Below are 23858 nucleotides of genomic sequence, written 5' to 3'. Positions count from 1 at the left end.
ATATAATCGAAATAAACTACTGTGTTCATTAGTACTACGTGTAACTGTCGGGAGAAGTAGTTTTTTTAAAGAATTCCACGTTTATGAGACACAGTCGTTTTGGAAAAAACCACTTCTAAATTAGAGATGATGAACACAGTCGTTTTTGGTGATATTACCTCCTGTCCTGGCAGTGGTTTAACTTCCATTTTCTACTAGTGGGACAAACTCCAATATACTTTCTAGAGAATCAACTAGACAGTCAGACTCAATCTAGATAAAAAGTATAGCAAAGAGTTTATATCTCAATCTCTCAATTTGATCTTTACTCAAGCAAATAGAAATATGCGAGTCTTTGTCAAAGAGAGATAACTTGGATGGTACCAAAGACCAATATCCAAGTGTCAATCAATTTAAATCAACAACCAAAAGGTCGGATATTCTAATTGATTGAACAATGCACAACCTGTGATATTTCAATTATATAAATAAATATAATGCGGAATAGAAATAACACAGACACCAGAATTTTGTTAACGAGGAAACCGCAAATGCCGAAAAACCCCGGAACCTAGTCCAGATTGAACACACACTATATTAAGCCGCTACAGATACTAGCCTACTCCAAACTAACATCGGTCTGTACTGTAGTTGAACCCCAATCAATCTCACACTGATCCAAGGTACAGTTATGCTCCTACGCCTCTGATCCCAGCAGGATGCTACGTACTTGATTCCCTAGTATTATCAATCTCGCAAGAAAAGCCTAGTATTATCAATCACCTCACAATAGTCTTAATCGACGCAGCGAAAAAAGATATTGCGGAATCACAAACGATGAGACGAAGATGTTTGTGATTACTTTTCTATCTTGCCTGTCGGAGATATAAATCTCAAGCCAATCGTTATGATCGTACTCAAAATGATAGAATCAGCAAGATCAGATCACACAACTACAAGAAAAATAGTATCGGTATGGCTTCACAATCCCAATGAAGTCTTTAAGTCGTTAACCTGTTTTAGAGAAGAAAACCCAAGGTTAAAGGAGAATCGACTCTAGCTTATGCAACTAGTATCACACGTAAGGTGTGGGGATTAGGTTTCCCAGTTGCTAGAGTTCTCCCTTATATAGTATTTCAAATCAGGGTTTGAAATCAATGTTAGCTTGGTAACAAAGCATTCAATATTCACCGTTAGATAAAAACCTGATTAGATTCAAGCTAATATTTCTCAACCGTTGAATCGAAAACTTAGCTTGTTACACACAAATGAAATGCCCAATTTTGGGTTTATGTAAACGTTCCCAAACATTAACATTTGTTGGTTCAACAATAGTCAACCAAATGGTTAGCCATATGATCAATTTCATATACACCATATTCTTCTTCACCATAACTAGTTCAAATGGCTCAAATGAACTAGCTAGAGAGTTGTTCAATTTCTTAGATCTTATGTAACTACACAAGATACAATCGAAGCAAAAACGGTTTGATTCACTCGAATCGGTTCATGAACTTTATAGCCACGGTTTGCAAAAGCATTCCTTAGTTTTTATAAACATGAGTTCAAGAACAACCGATTTTAGATATAACCTACTCAATTTCACGGACTGGGTTCGCGGACTTAAGCTCACGGAAGGAGTTCACAAACTCCAGCAGAAATTCTCAGGTCGCGAACTACCGCCAGTTCGCGGACTGAGTTCACGGACTTGGCTCACGTCACATTCTGTTTCTCTTGATCAACAAAGTTCGCAAACTTCGGTTCAAGGAATAAGGACTTAATACATATATGTGTTTCCACAACATGCTTATATCCTACCAATGCTTATGTAATCTAAACTCTCATTTTAATCATTGAAACATTCTCATAGGACGTTATATAGCCGTTATTCACAGACCATTTTTCGTTAGAGAAATTTTCAAAGTGATTAAAACATAAAATGACATTCGTCACTAGGTAAAGATGAATTTGGCTAAAGCGAAAGCTTACCAACACATATTTCGAGAAATAGATAGGCGAGATAAACTCGGCTCGAAATAGCAAATGTGTATAAACAAAGTCTATATATCAAAACGACTTTTGTCTCAAGAGTAGAAGATAAAGTAAATAGACTTTTGAGTGACAGATAAGTTCAAGTCTCCACATACCTTTTAGTCGATGAAGTTCCACCAATTTCTTAAGTAGTCCTTCGTCTTGTATGATGATTTCCATGGAGTCTTGAGCTCAACTACACTTTATATCCTAGTCCGAGACCTTTAGCTATATAGGCTAGAAATCTAGACTTATAGTTTTGATCACTAACATTGACAAACATGCTTGAGATAGCAACGAATGCGAGTTCGACCGAGCAATGCTCTAACAATCTCCCCCTTTGTCAATTTTAGTGACAAAACTATTAATACATACGGAATACAAAAAATAAATAAATTAACTTTTGTAGATCCTATTCCACATGTCTAATCTTCAACATTACTCGAAATCTTCGTCACTTCCAAGTACTCCAATGATCACAAAGGTTGTAAGTTTAGCATCATCGTTGTTGAAAATCCATAGCTATAACAACAAGAAAACAATAGTTCTCAATCATTGTTATACAGTGTCATAGTATTATTATACATCGTCAAAGTTCAATTATATCACAACTTCAACAACAATACTATGGTGATATGTATCACTCCCCCTTAGTCAAAATTCCATCTCACATGGAAACCACTCCCCCTTATATAATGATCCGAAAACCATATGTATTTGTAGTGTGAACTACATATTAATTCTCCCCCTTTTTGTCAATAAAATTGGCAAAGGTACAAGAATGGGATCCTAATGAAAATCCGAAAGAGACATTTCATGACCAAAAGAAAGAAACACATATCATCTTATTTAGATGCAATCATAAAGCCGAAGCTATATGCATTCATCAAGGAGTTTAAAGATACAAGATAACCCCTATAATATTCCACAGCCGCACTCCCCACAAAGATTTGGCAATTAAGCGTAAGTTCAAAAAGAACTCTCTCCCATAATATGTCATTACCGAAAGAACAACAAGAGCGACCCTAATTTCGAAAGAAAGAAGGATTTCTTTGGATATAACAAATCACGTACAAGTATGAATTTGAATCCAAAATACTCAATTAAATTAACCACAAGAAATTCATGATTAATTCAATCGGATATGCTCAACATAAGTGAACTTATGGAGACTCAAAGACACTCAATTAGATTAATAACAAGAGAACCCATAATTAATCTAATCGAAATACACAACCAAACTAATCACAAAAAGTAATCAATTTAATTGGTCATACTCGACATAAGAGAATCTATGGAGCAATGACTAAGTTAATCATGAAAATAATCAACCCAGTCAAAAACGCTCAAACACAAGAAAACTTACGGAGTCATAACTAAATAACCAAATAAGATGATTAATTTAGTTCAAGAATGCTCGACATAAAGTACCTTACTGAACAACAACAAAGCTAATCATAAAAAAATCAACTTGGTTGTTTAGTGCTCAACATAAGACACGTTACGGAGCCTCACAGTAATACATAGAATATGGATCAGGGAGATCAATTATTGCGGAATACACAAGGATTCATTCTATTTTCCATCACAATTTGCACCATGACATACAATAGACATAATCCTTGGAAACAAAAGATTTTAACCTGCCTTCAATCAATAATTGCCAATATAGGCTTAACTTTTGCATATGTCAAAAGTCCATTCATTCCTTTATCAATATATGAATATCGACTTACGAAAGACTTTACTTCGTACAAGATATGGGACAATCATAGTTCACGGACGCAAACACACATATCCCATAAGAAATTGAAATATACAAAACCATAAAGATTAATACTGCAAAAATCATCTTCCCAAAAAATTTAGAATTTAAACCAATAAATCTAAAAACATGAAGATGAAAACGTTAGACATAGTTATGTGTAATCACAATCATGACTATTCCAAACTCTAGTTATTCTTCTAAGCAAAAAAAATAGAAGATTTACTAGAAAAATAAAAACAAAAATTACTCATCTTCTTCCTCATCGGAGATACTCCAAGATGCTTGAATTGTGTTCAATTCTTCCTTGAGCTCGGGAAACTTCGTTGAAACTAAAGACAATTTTTCTTGGACACACTTCACCCTTGAATCGACTTGACACACACCCTTGTGAATTTTTTTAAGAAGACTCAAAGTGGTAGGGTCACAATCTTTAAGTGAAGCATCTCTTTGTCTTTTGCACACATTCTCCCTTATGCATCTAAAGGTACACGGGCGAACCGGTTTAGGAACCCCGTGAGAGTTGCCAATCGAATCAAGACCACGATCACGGAAAATTTGTCCAATCAAGCAAGGCTAACCTAACATATTGATGGGTGAAGTCATTGAAGTCATTTGATAAATGATAAAACCACAAATATCGAGACTTTGAACACCCGATTCAAGGAAATAGACTAATTCCGCAAACTCATGACTCCACCAAGAATTCTCAATTGTGGAGGGACAAAAAAAAAAATACCAAGTTTCCCAACCGTCAACAACGGGATACTAAGATCATTAGTAGGAAACTTTCCTTGTTTCCAAGCTACCTTCTTGCCACAAAGCCCAAGAGAGATTTCATCACATGATGGACGTTCATCACTTGGTCTAGGAAGACGCACGTTCCCCAACGAAATGTTGGTAATCTTCGAAATTAATTTTCTATCAACAAGAAATCTTTCTCTATTTATCATGGATTTGAATTCCATCTTATTAAGATCAACATCATGAATGTTGGCATAGAAAATTCTTGTGAGAGAGAATCAAAACCTTGACCATCAAAGATATTTCCAAGCTTGAATTTTTTAAAGCAAGCTAAATCCTCTTCATGCCCACTAGAGAGATCCAATTTCTTTTCTAGGATAAAACCTTTAGATGAAATTTTTTCAAAAATTCTAGCACAAGAATCATCCACAAACCTAATCCTAAGAGAATTTTGGTCATAAGGAAAATCCATGCTAGAGGTATTTGAGCTTTTGGAGCTTCTTTTTGAGCCTTTAGAATTCATCATGAGATCTAAGAAATTGAAAGGAACAAGAGGAATTTACTTACCTGGAGTGAAACTTGAACACCCTTTATTTCAAATTTTTCCAAGGAGGCTTCAATGTAGGAAATACACAAAACCCTAGAGGTTATGTACGCGGACGGGTGAAGAAGAAGAGGGTGCGCGAACTTCTTATTTATAATACCAAACATGGGCTTGGACCCGTTTGTGAACCGCGACCCACACAAGGAAAGTGTGGTTTTCTTAGCCGTTTTCACATCAAAGGTTATGCATCCCGTGACAACACACTTTGTGAGAGACGATGGATGCAGAAGAAAGCTTTATTTGGTATTCTAAAAGAGAATAAAAAAATTGTACACAGTTCAAACCATTTCTTGCCCAATTACAAGATATATACAAATGGGGTAGTGTCAAGCTTGTTACCAAGAGGCATAATGTGCAGAGGAATTCTCATGCAACATTTCTGGTTGATATGTGTGAACAGTCCCCGTTGTGTAATCAAAATAATGATGATAATCAGGGCAGTCAGAGCTTTCTCTCCTTTGTTGAACCTGGTTAGAAGGAAAATTCTTCTGATTCCTAGGTTGCACAGTATTATTTGGTTTAACATGTACATAACCTTTTTCGGAATGATTCTTAGACTTAACAGACTTAAGTTTTTCTAAGAATTTAAAAATGCCTTTGAACGCTCTGAATAGATCTTTATCAATTGATTCATTATAATAGTATTCCTCAAAGAGATCAAGAGTTTATCTAGTGAGGGTCCATATCCTTGAGCGTGATGAACGTTTTCTTAATCTTTCTTTATTTTTATTTTTTCCTTTAGATCGATACTTATCATCTAAATCTTCCTTTTTAGATGAAGAGAGATTATCATGAGAAACCAGAGGTTTTGACCATAATAATCTTTGAGCAATCTTTAAGGAATTCTGGCGTGCGTTACAGATGCCAAGAGCAAGTTTTCCAGAGAAATTTCCCATGGGACAATTTTTAAGGAACGAACAAACACAAACTTGTTAGGTTTAAGGTGTTTGCCTGCTCTGATACCAATTGAAAAAGCGGGGGTACAATAACCACACCCAACAATTCGATTAGCAATATGTATGGACAAACTCCAATATACTTTCTAGAGAATCAACTAGACAGTCAGACTCAATCTAGATAAAAAGTATATCAAAAAGTTTATATCTCAATCTCTCAATTTGATCTTTACTCAAGCAAATAGAAATCTGCGAGTCTTTGTCAAAGAGAGATAACTTGGATGGTACCAAAGACCAATATCCAAGTGTCAATCAATTTAAATCAACAACCAAAAGGTCGGATATTCTAATTGATTGAACAACGCACAGCCTGTGATATTTCAATTATATAAATAAATATAATGCGGAATAGAAATAACACATACACCAGAATTTTGTTAACGAGGAAACCGCAAATGCAGAAAAACCTCGGGACCTAGTCCATATTGAACAAACATTGTATTAAGCTGCTACAGACACTAGCCTACTCCAAACTAACTTCGGTCTGTACTGTAGTTGAACCCCAATCAATATCACACTAATCCAAGGTACAGTTATGATCCACGCCTCTGATCCCAGCAGGATGCTACGTACTTGATTCCCTTAGATGATCTCACCCACAACTAAGAGTTGCTACGACCCAAAGTCGAAGACTTTAATAAACAAATATGTATCACACAGAAAAGTCTACGGTAATAGATAAATTTGTATCCCACGAATATACTTACGAGTTTTGTTCCGTATTTTGATAGATCAAGGTGAACAGGAACCAATTGATAACACGGATTTATATTCCCGAAGAACAACCTAGTATTATTAATCACCTCAAAATAGACTTAATCGACGCAGCGAAAAAAAATATTGTGGAATCACAAACGATGAGACGAAGAAGTTTGTGATTGCTTTTCTATCTTTCCTATCAGAGATATAAATCTCAAGCCAATCGTTATGATCGTACTCAAAACGATAGAATCGGCAAGATCAGATCATACAACTACAAGAAAAGTAGTATCGGTCTGGCTTTACAATCCCAATGAAGTCTTTAAGTCGTTAACCTGGTTTAGAGAAGAAAACCCAAGGTTAAAGGAGAATCCACTCTAGCTTATGCAACTAGTATCACACGTAAGGTGTGGGGATTAGGTTTCCCAGTTGTTAGAGTTTTCCCTTATCTAGCCTTTCAAATCATGGTTTGCAATCAATGTTAGCTTGGTAACAAAGCATTCAATATTCACCGTTAGATGAAAAATTGATTAGATTCAAGCTAATATTTCTCAACTGTTGGATCGAAAACTTAGCTTGTTACACACAAATGAAATGTCCAATTTTGGGTTTATGTAACCGTTCCCAAACATTAACATTTGTTGGTTCAACAATATTTAACCAAATGGTTAGCCATATGATCACTTTCATACCCACCATATCCTTCTTCACCATAACTAGTTCAAATAACTCAAATGAACTAGTTAGAGATTTGTTCAATTGCTTATATCTTATGTAACTACACAAGACACAATCGAAACAAAAACGGTTTGATTCACTCGAGTCAGTTCATGAACTTTATATCCATGGTTTGCAAAAGCATTCCTTAGTTTATATAAACATGAGTTCAAGAACAACCGATTTTAGATATAACCTACTCAAGTTCGCGGACTGGGTTCGCGGACTTAAGCTCACGGAAGGAGTTCACAAACTCCAACAGAAATTCTCGGGTCGAGAACTTCCGCCAGTTCGCGGACTGGGCTCACGCCACATTCTGTTTCTCTTGATCAACAAAGTTCGCAAACTTTGGTTCAAGGAATAAGGACTTATACATATATGTGTTTCCACAACAATGCTTATATCCTACCAATGGTTATGTAATCTAAACTATCATTTCAATCATTGAAACATTCTCAGAGGACGTTATATAGCCGTTATTCATAGGCCATTTTTCGTCAGAGCAATTTTAAAAGTGATTGAAACATAACATGACATTCTTCACTAGGTAAAGATGAATTTGGCTAAAGCGAAAGCTTTCCAACACATATTTCGAGAAATAGATAGGCGAGATAAACTCGGCTCGAAATAGCAAATGTGTATAAACAAAGTCTATATATCAAAATGACTTTTGTCTCAAGAGTAGGAGATAGAGTAAATAGACTTTTGAGTGACATATAAGTTCAAGTCTCCACATACCTTTTAATCGATGAAGTTCCACCAGTTCCTTGAGTAGTCCTTCGTCTTATATGATGATTTCCATGGAGTCTTGAGCTCAACTACACTTTTTATCCTAGTCCGAGACCTTTAGCTATATTGGCTAGAAATCAAGACTTATAGTTTTGATCACTAACATTGACAAACATGCTTGAGATAGCAACGCATGCGAGTTCGACCGAGCAATGCTCTAACAGGAGTTAATTCTACTCACTGGTGAATATGTGTCAAAAAAATCTATACCTTCTATTTGTCTATAACCTTTAGCTACCAACCTAGCCTTGTATTTTTTCAATAGTTCCATTTATATTACGTTTTCTCTTAAAAATCCATTTACAACCTATGGCCTTAGGCCCTACAGGTAAATCCACAAGTTCAAAAGTACCGTTTTCTCGAATGGAATCCATTTCACTAATGGAAGCTTCTTTCCACCAAGGAGCTTCTGGACAAGTCATGGCTTCTCTATATGTCTGAGGATCAGAATCGGCTAGGTAAGTAATTGAAAAGGCGGGGGTCTAACAACACCGCCCAATATTTCGCTTAGCAATCTGTATGGACTAACTCCGAAATACTTTGCTAGAGAATCAACTAGACAGTTAGAATCAATCTAGATAAAAGTATCTCAAGGATTTAATATCTCTCTCTTGATTTGATTTTTACTCAAGCTAAAAACAATAGCGAGTCTTTATCAAATACAAGGAATACTTGGACGGTACCAAAGACTAATGTCCAAGGATCAATCAATATCAATCAACAACCAAAGGTTGGATTTCCAATTGATGATCACGAACGCACAACCTGTATTATTTCAATTATATAAAATATAATGCGAAAAAGAAATAACACAGACACCAGAAATTTTGTTAACGAGGAAACCGCAAATGCAGAAAAACCCTGAGACTTTGTCCAGATTGAATACACATTGTATTAAGCCGCTATAGACACTATCCTACTGCAAACTAACTTCGGACTGGACTATAGTTGAACCCCAATCAGTCTCCCACCGATCCAAGGTACAGTTGTACTCCTACGCCTCTGATCCCAGCAGGATACTGCGCACTTGATTCTCTTAGATGATCTCACCCACAACCAAGAGTTGTTGCAACCCAAAATCACAGACTTGATAATAAACAGATCTGTCACACATAGAAAAGTCTATCAAAGGATAAATCTGTCTCCCACAGATAAACCCTAAGTTTTGTTCCGTCTTTTGATATAAAATCAAGGTGAACAGGAACCAATTGATAATCCGGTCTTATATTCCTGAAGAACAGCCTAGATTAATCAATCACCTCTCTACAATCCTTCCTGACTACACAAGCGGATTGTCGAGGAATCACAAACAGCGAGACGAAGATGTTTGTGACTTCTTTATCTTGCCTATCAGAGAACTCTCACGATCTCAAGCAAATCAATCGATTGTACTCGTACGATAGAAGATGCAAGACCAGATCACACAACTACGATAAAGTAGTATCGGTCTGGCTTCACAATCCCTATGAATTATTTTAAGTCGTTAACCTGATTTTAGAGAAGTAAATCAAAGGTTAATGGAGATCGACTTTAGCGGGCGCACTAGTAGCACACAGACGTGTGGGGATTAGTTTTGCACAATGCTAGATGTCTCCTTTATATAGCCTTCAAATCAGGGTTTTTCCTTAGGTACAAAGCAATCCTTATTCACCGTCAGATGAAAACCTGATTTAGATTCAAGCTAATATTTCTCAACCGTTAGATCGAAAACTTAGCTTGTCACACACACTTGGGTAGACGTTTACTGGGTTCGTGAAATCCATGCCCAAACGTGTACGTGTATGTTGGTTCAACATAGTAACCCAAAAGGTTAACCATATGAGCGTTTCATATTAACCTTGTTCTTCTTCACCACAACTAGTTCAATTGACTCAAATGACCTAGTTAAAGAGTTGATCAATTGCTATGAGATCTTATGTAACTACACAAGACACAATTGAATTGAATCGGCTCATGAACATTATAGCCACGGTTTGCATAAAGCATTTCTTAGTAATTTAATGTTTCATGTTCAGAGCACATCTTTAGATCATAACCTCTTAAGTTCACAAACAAGTTCGCGACTTAAGTTGACCGGTTGAGTTTTCCAAACTCAGCAGACACTAGTGGAAAATGGCCGTTTTAAGATGGTTGAAAAGTGTCATATTACCGATATATAAGACACTTTCGAAATGCCCCAGAAAATGCCGTAGATTCAGTGTCTTTCTGGAACGACAGTTTCAAGTTGACTCAGAATAAATTTCAATTACGATACTTTCTCGTTGTCGCTAGGCACAACACCTGGATAACGTCGTAGATTTAATTTTATAATATTAAAAAAATTAGAAATTCAGCTGAATTCCAGATCAGATCTGGCTGACTGCAGTACTGGGATGAAATAAATCTGAACTTAAACTCAAATTACCCTGAAATGAAACTTGGATTTATAAACTCAAATGGCCATTATATAAAAATCATTGTATTTGTTACACAATTCATAACTAAATTCAACTTACAGTCGGGTTCTAAATCACAAAAGAAAATAAATGATCAAGTCCTGAATTCATACAAGTCATATATTTAAGTTCTAAGGTTCATAAAGACAAATGCAACTAGCAAAACGAGATCCTTCCGGATGATGAATTGAGCCAACAATTTCAGAACAACATACCTAAAACCAACAAAAGGTGTCAACAATACTGAAAAAATCACTAAAAAGTGAGTATACTAGGATGAAATTCGAATAATAACAAAGCAAGTAAGTTCATGGAAACAGGCAGCTCTCACTATCTCCTTCCATTCTAAGAATCCAAGCTATCCAATACAAGAGTTATCACAAACCTTCAGTAGCTTCTCCAGGAGTCTTGAATCCCAAATCAACATTCTTGTAGGATCTGCACTTTACCAACATAAACCAAAGTATTAAAATCCTGAAGTGGATCATCGTGAATACACAAACTGCACAGCAAGTAGAACATAAAAGCCTAAACCTTGGCAAATTTTGCAAACACCCCAGTGTGCAGAAACTACTACCTTACACACCACACTTAAGAGTCTATTACAATTTGCTATGCTATTTTATTTGCATCCATATGACAGAAATAAACTACAAAAGGATACCAAATACTCCCAAACTATTGACAAGTTCCCAATGCTTGGGAACAACATTGCAAATCTAGGGAGAGACAATCTAGTCCAGACTTATCAATACCATCCATCTACCTAGGAAACACAATGAGCAGTTAGAGGCTGATTGAATTTGATAGCACTTACAACTTATAAGGCAACACATAATGGAAGTACACAGTGATATGAAATTTACCTTCCAACTAGTCATGACAAGGGGCCACTTGTTATCCTGCATTGAAGTATTACCAAGAAAGGAAGAATATGATCAATCTCTATAAAGCATCTCTTCTTGTGTTTAAGCAAGGTTGAATTTCATTAACCATTGAAAGTTAAGACTCACATCTTGTTCTGTGTCACGTAGAGAGCATATACCCTGAAAAGGAAACAATATGAACAAGTAAGCGAGACTAAACGAAGCCATAGGGTCTGGATCCTTGTTCAGCGTCCTATAACCTAGGCGAGCATCCACTAAGGCCACTATAACAGAAGCCTACACAACAGGAATAGTAACTGCTATCAGTGAATCAATCTGTACCAAATGCAGATAACTATAGATATAAAACAGATATACAAAATGTTAAAAAATAGGATGCTCACACTAAAATATGTATGCAATGCCGTATTGAAGGAGAAAGACTTTCTATCTGTATTAGTCATTTTTAATATTGTTGAAAGAAACTTTGAATTCAATATGACCTGTAAGCAAACAAGTTCTTTAATGAAAAGGGAGTGTAATCATTGAGCTTTAATAACAGAAACACAATTCATTCCAACGTCTTGATCTACTTAGCCATTCATGCACCTATGAAGCAAACAGAATCAAAACATACACTACAAGAAAAAAGTTTTCGAACTACCACAATACTCACTACATATAGAAGCCTAATTACCAAACCCATTACAGAAGATATCACTATAGCGGAAAGAGCATACTAAAAAAAGAAAGAAGTACTTCATGGTAAGTGAATCACTTACAATTATCAGATTATAAAGTAGTTAAGGATAGCATCTTCAATCTTGTCACACAATTTGTAAAGGAGATGCAAAATTCAGAACTCGTCAGCTAACATACGATTGTCACACAATTTGTAAAGGAGATAGAAGGACTGAAGAGGCTTGAGTGAGCACTATGAGCAGACCTGTCAATGCCGTGTCATGATAGTTATGCACTATTAAGCCTTAAATATGTCAATGACTTGCTTCACCATGAAAAAAAAATCACAGATCCTAGGAGCTCCCCATTGAACATGAGTTCTAGAATGAATCATTAAGACATCCTTCAAGATAATCGAGGGCAACATCTCCAAATGTGTCATTAAATAAGTCGGTCATTCTAGGATAGGCAAGGCTTATAATGCCAAATAAATTAACGACAAACAAAAACAAATTGAAACAACTCTTATAGCTGGATGATGTAACGGGTAATGAAACTAATGAAGTTATATTCAGTTCAAACAAGAATCCATCAGTAACTAAGTAAAGTAGAAAGTTTAAGGAAACTCTATTTAGTCATTTTATCAAACAGGTAGCAGACAAGTTTGGAAACCCAATTTAAGACTCTGATTTTTGATGAAAATAAAAACTTGACGGATGCATAGCACTTTAAGTATTCAAAGGTTAACACAAACCTTCAATGGCCTCTTTGGAAGTCTTGAATCCCAAACCAGCATTCTTGTATTATTGGTTTCCTCCCTTTCCAGGAGGCTTTCGATCTACATAAAATAAATCATACAATCAGTAAGAACACAAATATACATACAAACATCCTGAAATGAAATATTTTGGTTCTTCTCACCATTGGGATACCTCAAGTTCCTTCCAATAAACCTTTTCCGTATGTATGTATCGATCAAAAAATACAAACCCAATTAGAATAAAAAGTCAATAATAGAAAATAAACATTGAGTTTGAGCCCTAAATCAAAATCAATCTACACAGATTAGGGTTTTATAAAGCTAAACAAAATCAAAATGAAACGAGATAGATAGATATAGTGAGATGCAATACCTGTTCAGCCATGATTGAGTATTCTTCATCACCACCGCCACTAAAACCAACTTCTACTCATTCTTGTCCTCCCTGTAAAAAATCCATCAGATCTAAAAACGAAAAATATTAGCAAATTACTAACAAATGAAACCCATTGAAGAAATCAGACTATGGTTTAAATCCTGCAAAATTAGTAAGAACCTAGATCTAAAAAGAATGGGTTCTTACCTGTGTAAAAAACACCTTCAATCACCGAGAAAAATCTGCAAGCTTAGTTCATAGTGGTGGTGTTTTGGTGATAGCGGAAGTGGGAATGATTTACCGTATTTTTTTTTCGTTGGAGCAGAGATCAGTGAAATAAGTAAAGGCGAGGAAGAAGGAGAGAGTGATGGGGGATGAGAGAATAAAATGTTTTCTCTTTCCTCTGGGATAGATAAGGTTGGGTAATATATTTTCTCTCTCCACAGAATTTATCCTATTCAAACGTCGTTATGCAAGTCAACTAAAGTACCGACACAACGACGTCTTGACTTTAGTCAGCTACACTTTCCAGACATTGATTCAGTTTTTTGTATCCCGATACATGTTGTGTGTCGGTTCATTACGTCTCAAATAGCCTGTTTTCCACAAGTGAGAAATTCTCGGAAAGAAAACTTCCGCCAGTTCGCGGACTGAGTTCACGGACTTAGCACACAAACGAGTTTTGGAAAATTCAGCAGAAATTCTCGGTCGAGAACTTCCGACAGTTCGCGGATTTGGCAAGCCAATTCCACAATCCTCCCGATTTCTCTTGATCAACAAAGTTGAAGACTTCGGTTCAAGGAATACATGGTTATGTAATCTAAACTCTCATTTCAATCATTGAGACATTCTCAGAGGACGCTACGTAGCCGTTATTCACAGACCGATTCACGTCAGAGCAATTCTCAAAGAGATTGAAACTTTTCATGAGTTCATCACTAAGTGAAGATAAATTTGATCAAAGCGAAACGCTTTACCAACACACGATTTCGAGATAAAAGATAAGCAATGAATGCTCAGCTCGAAATGTCAAATGTGTATGATCTAGTCTATATAGCATACGACTTTTGTCTCATAAGAAGTAGGAGATAGAAGAGATAGACTTTTGAGTGATAGATAAGTTCAAGTCTCCACATACCTTTTTGTTGATGAAGTTCCACGGTTCCTTGTATAGATCTTCGTCGTTGTATGATGAATCGCCATGAAGTCCTTGAGCTCATCTACACTTTTCTATCTTAGTCCTAGACTTAGCTATGTACACTAGTACACAGAGACCCTTTTTCCACGCCAAATTGGCGTGTCCATAGGGGTTTTGTCACGCCACTTCGGTTTGGACTAGGCGTGACTTCTGCTTGCGTGGTTTTAGGTAACATGGCGTGGTTTTAGGTAGCTTATAGGCGTTGCTATATAGGGTCCCAAAAACTTAAGTACTGGTACTCTATAGACACGCGATTTATTGTTTTGGCGTGGCTATTTGGTTCACTATAGACACGCAAATTTCTTTTGGCGTGGCTATTTGATTCACCATAGACACGCAAATTTCTTTTTGGCGTGGCTATTTGGTTCACTTTAGACACGCAAATTGCTTGTTGGCGTGGCTATTTGGTTCACTTTAGACACGCAAATTTCTTTTGGCGTGGCTATTTGATTCACTATAGACGCGCAAATTGCGTTTTGGCGTGCCTATTTAGTTCACTTTAGACACGCAAATTGCTTTTTGGCGTAGCCATTAGTTATCCGATAGACACGTCATATAGGTTTAACGTGGTTATATGTTATGTTTTAGCGACGCCAATTTCACTTACTTTCATCCACGTGGTTGCATTAGGAACCGTTGAATACCATCCACATGTAACGTTGTGACCCGTTCATTGGATATCCTATAGACACGCCCCATAGAGCGTGGCTATATGTGATATTTAGCCACCCCAATTTCCAATTACCTTGGTCCACGTAGCCGTATTACGAATCGTTCGATCTAATTTAAGATGATGCAATATTGACTGTTAAATTATATGCATCCTTCATCGTCCACATGTAATGTTGTGAGCCGTTGATTGGATATCCTATAGACACGCCCCATATAGCGTGGCTATATGTGCTATTTAGCCACGCCAATTTACAATTACCTTGATCCACGTGGCCGTATTAGGAATCGTTGGATCTCATTTAAGATGACGCAATATTGACTATTCAATTATATGCATCCTTCACCGTCCACATGTAACGTTGTGAGCCGTTCACTGATTTCCTATAGACACGCCCCAAAGAGCGTCGCTATATGTGATATTTAGCCACGCCAATTTACAATTACCTTGATCCACGTGGCCGTATTAGGAATCGTTGGATCTCATTTTAGATGATGCAATATTGACCGTTAAATTGTATGCATCATACGCCGTCCACATGTAACGTTGTGAGCCGTTCATTGAAGAACCTATAGACACGCCATATAGCGTGGCTATATGTGATATTTTCCACGCCAATTTACAATTACCTTCATCCACGTGGTTGTATTAGGTACCATTGGATCTCGTTTAAGATAATGCAATATTGACCGTTCAGATGTAACGTTGACCGTCCACATGTAACGTTGGGAGCCGTTCATCGGAGAACCTATAGACACGCCATATAGCGTGGATTTATATTATATTTAGTCACGCCAATTTATATCTGCTTAATGTGTCTTTATGTTATGTTTAGCGACGCCAATTAATCTCGAAGCGTGTATATTACGCGTGTGATACCTCTAAGCCGTTCAGATATGGCGCATCTAAACCATCCACCTGGCACTATCCAAATTCTCCTATATGCTTTATAAATTTTGGTTAAATCTGAAATTCATATATGCCAAAAATTCATATTATTATTAATAACACAGTAAAAAATGTTGAGATTTGGTCTAACAGTTTGCAAGAAAAAAATATTAAAGAGTATTTATCCAAAAATCATCAGTTTTTCTTTAACTTTTTTGATGGTGGTGTCTCTGCATGCAATGGATCAGGTTGTGACGTTCTCGACGCGCCAAACCTTGTCTTCCTCTGTTTCCCATCTGAAAGTTGGTACGCTTTCTGCACAGTTGATGCATATAACCTTCTTTGTGCCTTTTTAGTCTTCTAAGAAATCTTTTCAGAGGCTGCATGCATGACTCCCCGAATGTGGATTGACTGCTAGGTGGTCCTCATTCAGTTTATCACTGTCCAATTTCTTCTCAAAATCTAAAACTGGTTCTGGTTGCTTATGAGGTTTTCCATGTTGTGGAGTTTCCTGCAGCAAGACATTAAATGTATTATATATATATTCTAAATCCAAGGAGAATTCCTCTGTCATATGAATTATTCGTCTTTCATATGAATTCTCAATAAGAGACAGACAAAAGTCATTTTTCCAACAATGTGATAAAGCCAACTTCACTGAAGGCCGCGCCATTTTTCACAGCTGACGCCCATAATAAAATCCGTAACCAAATATCAATTTTCTAATTTACACTGGCATTCATGTTCCATTAGGTGTTAATATATTTCTATCTCGTGCTTATTCTTTAATCAAACTGAATACACGATTGATTTACGTAAAACAATTTATATACTTGATTAATAAAGCAAAAGAGCTAAGAAACTAACCTTGTCATCAGAGATGGAACAATTATCTTTCGGCCATGCCACAAATCCATCTTTAGCTTCCCCTAATAACTTAAACTCACCACTTGGTTCCGTTAACACGAATGATGGATCTATGACCTCCAGAATATTGGCAGCATAACAGTGTTCAGGAAGCTCTTGTCGATGTATTTTCTGGTTAGGCACCTTAGGAAAAATACTGCCTCTAGCAACGACGTTTCCCCTAGATCCATTCCAAAAGTCGTATTTTGCTTTCTGCGGAGATACGACATATGAACATCATATAAAAAGAAGATGCTAGGATTAGCAATATAGATTTACGAAGGAAAAATATAATAAAAAAACACTCCATTAGATGTCTTAGCCATAGGTTCTGCCATATATGTCCACGACTTCTCTAGAGATATTGAAGGATTTGGTTGGGAATTACTGGTAGATTTCTGCATAAGATTAGGAGAATGCTTCTTAGACGATGAATGTGAAGACACCGATGAATTGAATAGGTAACAAATATACAAGGTTCTCCAAAATATACCCTACCATCCGTGATTCATATAGTTGATATCATATTTCAGACATATGGTTTAAGATGATGTAACTGGTTTAAGACAACAGACTTACTAATTTTAGTTTTAATCTCGAGTATCCTCCTCGTCCTGTCTGATGTGGGAACTAGGATTGTGATATTGCGTATGTTCCCTTCTCCGAATTTTTCTTGCAGAGGAAATAAAAATAATTTCATTAGTATGATGGGATAGACAATAAGAACGAAACACAAATTAGAAAAAGCAATGTGTATTCCATACCTTAAATATAGGCGATTCTAGTACATACTTAATGTATTCGTCCCAGTCTTCTTGTTCCATTACCATTTCGTACTTTCTGGGGAAAGTTTTTAGTTTGTACGGTCTTTCCAGGAAGGGTTTTACATGATTATTGTATAATTTCCTTCTGAAGTCCCGCAGCTGAACAGCTAGACGCTTCATGACCGCTTGCTTATATTCATGGGGCACCTCATAATGAAACTGCAATAACAACTAATTTATGTTCATCACAGACTCACATTTCGACAACAAAAATGACGAATTGATAACCGCATATGCATACCAGAATTTCCTCCCACATATTTTGTTTTGTTGTTGCAGGGACTTCCTTCCAACATAAATGTTTTATGCCAACCATATCACGGGCCAAATAGCCTAGGTAACTACTGAATTCAATTATATGGCCACCATCAGAATCCACCTCATCATCCCATTGGTCCTCTGGGGGAACGTTGTAATCAACTTCTGCCATGACAAAAGTTGTGTAGGTAAGTGCATCTCAGTTAGGAATTTGAGCTTATTTTGGAAAATATTAGCTAAACCTAACAGGATAGGCTACATGTGTTACACCTCTTTTCTATTATATGAAAAGAAAACAAATATGAACTCATTGATGCATGTAACTTGAGGCTAAAACATCACTGCAACACACAAAATATCCTCATGAATATTGTGTTATCCACAAAGCGAAAGGTACCGGTTAAACGGTCTTATATAATTTTTTGTTACAAAAGCCAAGAGTACTAAAGCACCACATAATGATTATCCATTTTTAGCTTGAAGATGATAGTCAAATTGGCCAACTAGCAACATGGTATCATTAAAAGTGGCAACTTAAAATGCAGACGTTACAGGCTCGCCAAGTAACATAGACTCAAATGATTAAATCTTGAGAAGCCTTATATATATATAATTGACACAACATCGTCCATCAAAGTAGAGTTATATCTAAATCAAACCCAAACAATAACAAAAACTCGAGAAAACAATTAGCATCGTTAAGTTTTGTAAAACCTAACTAACTAGTAAAGCCTAACTAAGTAACATGAAAGAAAGATCCTTACCTAATCTTATAATAGTTAATGCATGTAACTTAAGCCTAAAACAGTATTGTTGTAACAAAATAAAATCACCTCTCATCGTCATTAACTTTTTCTTTGATACAGCCGAATAAAAACCCTAGTCATGCTTTAACTAGTAAACCTATAAGATCTAACATCTGATTCCATGAGATCGAACAAAAAATCTAACATCAGTTTAATATTCATTCGATAATGGGTTGTATAAATAATACCAACAACAAAGATCGAGTCTGAAAAGGTAGGTTCCTTGTAAAGATTAGAGATAGTAAAAATAGAATAAAAACCCTAATCATGCTTTAACTAGTAAACATATAAGAAGTAATAGAATAAAAACCTTAATCATGCTTTAACTAGTAAATCTATAAGATCTAACATATGATTCCATGAGATCGAATAAAAAATCTAACATCAATTTGATATTCAGTTGTAAAAATAATACCAACAGCAAAGATCGAGTCTGAAGAGGTAGGTTCCTTGTAAAGATTAGAGATAGTAGCAGAATTATGATTTCAAAGAGAGAATGAATCGAGTAATAAAAACTGAAAAAGTAGATCGAACTCTTCTTTTTTTTTTTTGGAGTTTAACCAAACCATCAGGCGGGAATTGATTTTCCTTTTGAAATCATCCCGCCCAGTAAAATTCATTTTCATCGCACGCTAAACAAAAGATTTTTGGTGTTTTTTCTTTTTTTATTTCCAAATTTTTGATGCGTGACTAATATGGTTAGTTTCCTTTATTTTATGAGAGAATATATCGTAGACAGTTATGATAAAATTGTTTCCCAAAATTTTCGAAATTTAATTTCCTATCTCTAACCAACTCGAGAAAAGGCCATAGAAAAAAATTACTTTCCTATTTCGAATAATATTTTCCTTCAAAATTTTAACCTGGGTTGTATCCTGTATTATTCTTGGTTTAGGGAGGAAACGTATTAGTGGCACCTATGTAGGAAACGTATTCTTCTAATCATACAGTATTTTTTTTAATAGGAAAGAATAAATATATTGATAAGCACGCTTACATATTGTTTTTATCCTGTTGAATCAGAAGATTGATCCATACAGACAGATTATTAAACCAACAAAAGCAAATTGTTTGAGTTCTTGCATACTTTGCTATAGAGTCTGCAATATGATTTGCATCCCTATGGGCATAAGTGCAAACCCAAGAATCAAAATAACTTAATATAACTAATGCATCATGGATTAAATTATATGTTGTCCATTTAACTGTTGTAGCCTTCCCATTCACAGCTGCTATAACATTTTGACAATCTCCTTCCAAGTGAATTTTTCTCCATCCCTTACTGTGAGCCCGTTATACTGCTTCTAGGAGAGAATGCTCTTCAGTTTGCTCTGGATCAATGGCTAGAGATGCACCTCCTCGCAGTCCATGGTTGTTTCCTGCAGAATCTCTACAAATCAGTCCCCATCCTGATAATACAGTTTTATCAATATAGGAAGCATCAAAATTCAATTTGTATATATCATCTATAGGAGCCTTCCAGTTCTTATCAATTATTCTCAAAGCACTGTTGCTACTAGTTTGCATACTTTTAGCCCTTTTCCATCCTCAATCTGCCTGACAATATTGTTTATAACAATGTTACTGTTAAATGGCTTGTTTTCAAAAACTTTATCACATCTAGCCTTCCAGGTTAGCCACAAAATGAAACTGGCACTCTCATACAGACTAAAATCCTTGGGCATACCATTGTTTGCCTTTAGAAAGAAACCACTTATACAATTTTGTAAGTCTAGACCCTGGAGGATAGTATGTAATATAGAGTCTACTGAATCCCGTATATGTCTGACATGATGACAATCAAAGAACAGATGTTGAATAGTTTTACGGTTACCACTACAAATAGCACATCTACTATCTTTATGTTTAGTGAACCTAGCAAGTCTATGTTAAGTAGTAATGCAACCATGTAGGAATTTCCATATAAAATACTGAATTCTGGGAGGTAGCTTATATCTCCAAAAGGATTTCCAGCAGATGTCTAAGTTGTTCTTAGTTGGCTTAGTAGCTAAGTTTTCATTCAAGATGGCATTGTAAGCAGATTGTATAGTAAACGTTCCATTGCTGGAAGGCTCCCATCTCATCTTATCTTTACCTGCAATAGGAATTCTTATGTCAGTAATCCTTTTAACAGTATCTTCATCAAACAAAGCATTCAAAATATCATAATTCTAAGACTTAGAGTCTTGGTCAATGAGCTGATTCACAGTTTTCATATTAAAAGAGCTAAAATGACTATCTGGAGGTCTGTGCATATTTGGAATCCAAGTATCTTTCCAAATTTGCACAGAAGTACCGTCACCTATCTCTCATATGTAGTGTCCTTTAATTATATTCAAACCTGTGCATATGCCTTGCCAAATCCAAGACCCATGTTTGTTCACAATATCAGTTAAAGGATTAACAACATGAAAATATTTTTCCTTCATAATAACAGCCCATGGTTCATCTGGATTGGTAATCAATCATACAGTAAGCTACTAAAGATAAATAAACTAAACCCATCCATTTTCATGTTCATCATTTTCAGAAAACATAAAAATTCAGCGTGAATCATTCATCACATAAATGTCAACCTATCTATCAGCGTAAAAAGCATGCATCTAGTGCAGTACTTAAAAAATACGTAAACTAAAAGTTCACACATCAAAAACCCTGTTTAAAAAAACAAAGAACTTGTTAGATGAGCATTTATCCAAAAATCATCAGTTTTTCTTCAACTTTTTTGATGGTGGTGTCTCTGCATGCAATGGATCAGGTTGTGACATTCTCGATGTGCCAAACCTTGTCTTCCTCTGGTGCACAGCTGAAAGTTGCAATGCCTTCTGCACAGTTGTTACATATAACCTTCTCTGCGCCTTTTTAGTATTCTGAGAAATCTTTTCAGAGGCTGCATGACTCCCCGAATGTGGATTGACTGCTAGGTGCTCCTCATTCAGTTTTTCACTGTCCAATATCTTCTCAGAATCTAAAACTGGTTCTGGTTGCTCATGAGGTTTTCCATGCTGTGGAGTTTCCTGTAGCAAGAGATTAAATGTATTATATATATATATATTCTAAATCCAAGGAGAATTCGTCTGTCATGTGAATTCTCAACAAGAGACGGACAAAAGTCATTTTTCCAACAATGTAATAAAGCCAACTTCACTGAAGGCCGCGCCATTTTTCACAGCTGACGCCCATAATAAAATCCGTAACCAAATATCAATTTTCAAATTTACACTGGCATTCATGTTCCATTTAGGTGTTAATATATTTCAATCTCGTACTTATTCTTTAATCAAACTGAATACACGATTTATGTAAAACTATTTATATACTTGATTAACAAAGCAAAAGAGCTAAGAAACTAACCTTGTCATCAGAGATGGAACAGTTATCTTTCGGCCATGCCACAAAACCATATTTAGCTTTCCCTAATAACTTAAACTCACCACTTGGTTCGGTTAACACGAACGATGGAACTATAACCTCCTGAATATTGACATCATAACAGTTACTAGGAAGATCTTGTCCATGTATTTTCTGGTTAGGCACCATAGGTAAAATACTGCCTCTAGCAACGACGTTTCCCCTAGATCCATTCCAAAAGTCGTATTTTGCTTTCTGCGGAGATACGATATATGAACATCATATAAAAAGAAGATGCTAGAATTAGCAATATAGATTTACGAAGAAAAAAAAAAAAAAAAAAACATACTCCATTAGATGTCTTATCCAGATGTTCTGCCGTAGATGTGCATGACTTCTCTAGAGATATTGAAGGATTTGGTTGGGAATTACTGGTAGAGTTCTGCATAAGATTAGGAGATTGCTTGTTAGATCCATCAGAAGGGTTTCTACGTGAAGGAGACTTCCGCAGAGAAGTAGTTGGTTGTAAATTACTGGTGGGTTCTTCATAAGATTAAAAGAGTTATTAGTTACTTTTGAAAGTTACACATGTTTCTATTTTTCTAGGTTCTCTAATTTACACTTGGATCGGTGATTCATATAATTGATAGACTGGTTTATGTATATTCGACTTACAAATCAAACAAGACAAGCAACTAACCTTCTTAGAAGGCTCGGTAAACTGAACACCATACTTTGGCCAAGGAATCGCTTTTCCAAAAGTTTTCCCTAATGTTTCCATACCAGCAAATCGTACGGGTAGACAGAAATTCGGTTTTATTACTTCATCAATCAGGATTTTGTGGCAATCAACCTCCAACCCATCCTTTCCATGTAATTGTTGTTTTCCTGTTAACAGAAAATCTCTACCTCTAGCAAGGACGTTTGCCTTAGACAGCTCGTCAAAAAGGTTGCACCTTCTACCCTGCGGAAATATATGGCATATGAACATCTTCAAACGAAAACTTCAAAAAAAATTGAGATTTAAAATGCATGTAAAAATAAAACAGATACCGGAGAAACTTCTTTAGTTATCGTGATCTCAGATTGGCTCTGACTAGGTGGATCTTTTGATGTCACATCCATAGTATGTTTCCCCGAATTTTGTTGACTTACCTGCAACAGTAGAGTAATATTCCATATTCGGGTGACAAATATGCCAAATTCCACCGTGAATGCGAAGACAGGGATGAATAGGTAACAAATATACAAGGTTCTCCAAAATACACCCTAGCATCCGTGATTCATATAGTAGTCGATAGCATATTTCAGACTCATATGGTCTTAAGATCATGTAACTGGTTTAAACACATACCTTCAGAACTTTTTCAGATATTGTGATACGAGATTGGCTTCCGTTGAGTAGATCCGGTGATTTCACAGCCTCGAAATGTTTTGGTTGACTTACCTGCATCAGAAAATTGAAATGAAAGTTGTACCTTGTTTTTGCAGTGAAACCATTTAAGCAAAATGCACAACTGACTCACAATCAAATAGCTAACCACATATCTCGTTC

At 36.0% G+C, this 23858-nt stretch overlaps 1 protein-coding gene across 12 annotated transcripts; it reads right to left on the bottom strand.

The window, feature by feature from the left end:
• Positions 1-10700: 10700 nt before the first annotated feature.
• Positions 10701-13789, bottom strand: LOC113349158. Of its 12 annotated transcripts, none has more exons than XR_003359967.1 (10): positions 13610-13789; positions 13400-13491; positions 13188-13219; positions 13021-13104; positions 12368-12531; positions 11990-12088; positions 11733-11882; positions 11586-11621; positions 11105-11157; positions 10701-10934 (listed from the first exon to the last, which is right to left on the bottom strand). XR_003359967.1 is itself a non-coding variant. In XM_026593083.1 (9 exons), exons 3-8 carry the CDS (start codon positions 13188-13190, stop codon positions 11140-11142), a joined length of 390 nt encoding a protein of 129 aa, XP_026448868.1. In that variant the 5' UTR covers positions 13191-13219; positions 13400-13491; positions 13610-13789; the 3' UTR covers positions 10701-10934; positions 11105-11139. The 12 variants fall into 12 exon arrangements, 2 of the variants coding, with proteins under 2 accessions (XP_026448868.1, XP_026448870.1); XR_003359972.1 differs by having other exon boundaries at positions 11733-11765; XR_003359971.1 differs by having other exon boundaries at positions 13400-13471.
• Positions 13790-23858: the final 10069 nt, after the last annotated feature.

This window comes from Papaver somniferum, chromosome 2 (assembly GCF_003573695.1).
Source record: "Papaver somniferum cultivar HN1 chromosome 2, ASM357369v1, whole genome shotgun sequence".
Lineage (NCBI taxonomy): Eukaryota > Viridiplantae > Streptophyta > Magnoliopsida > Ranunculales > Papaveraceae > Papaver > Papaver somniferum.
The sequence above is the reverse complement of the archived record's forward strand: the minus strand, read 5'-3'. Positions and strand labels throughout refer to the sequence as shown.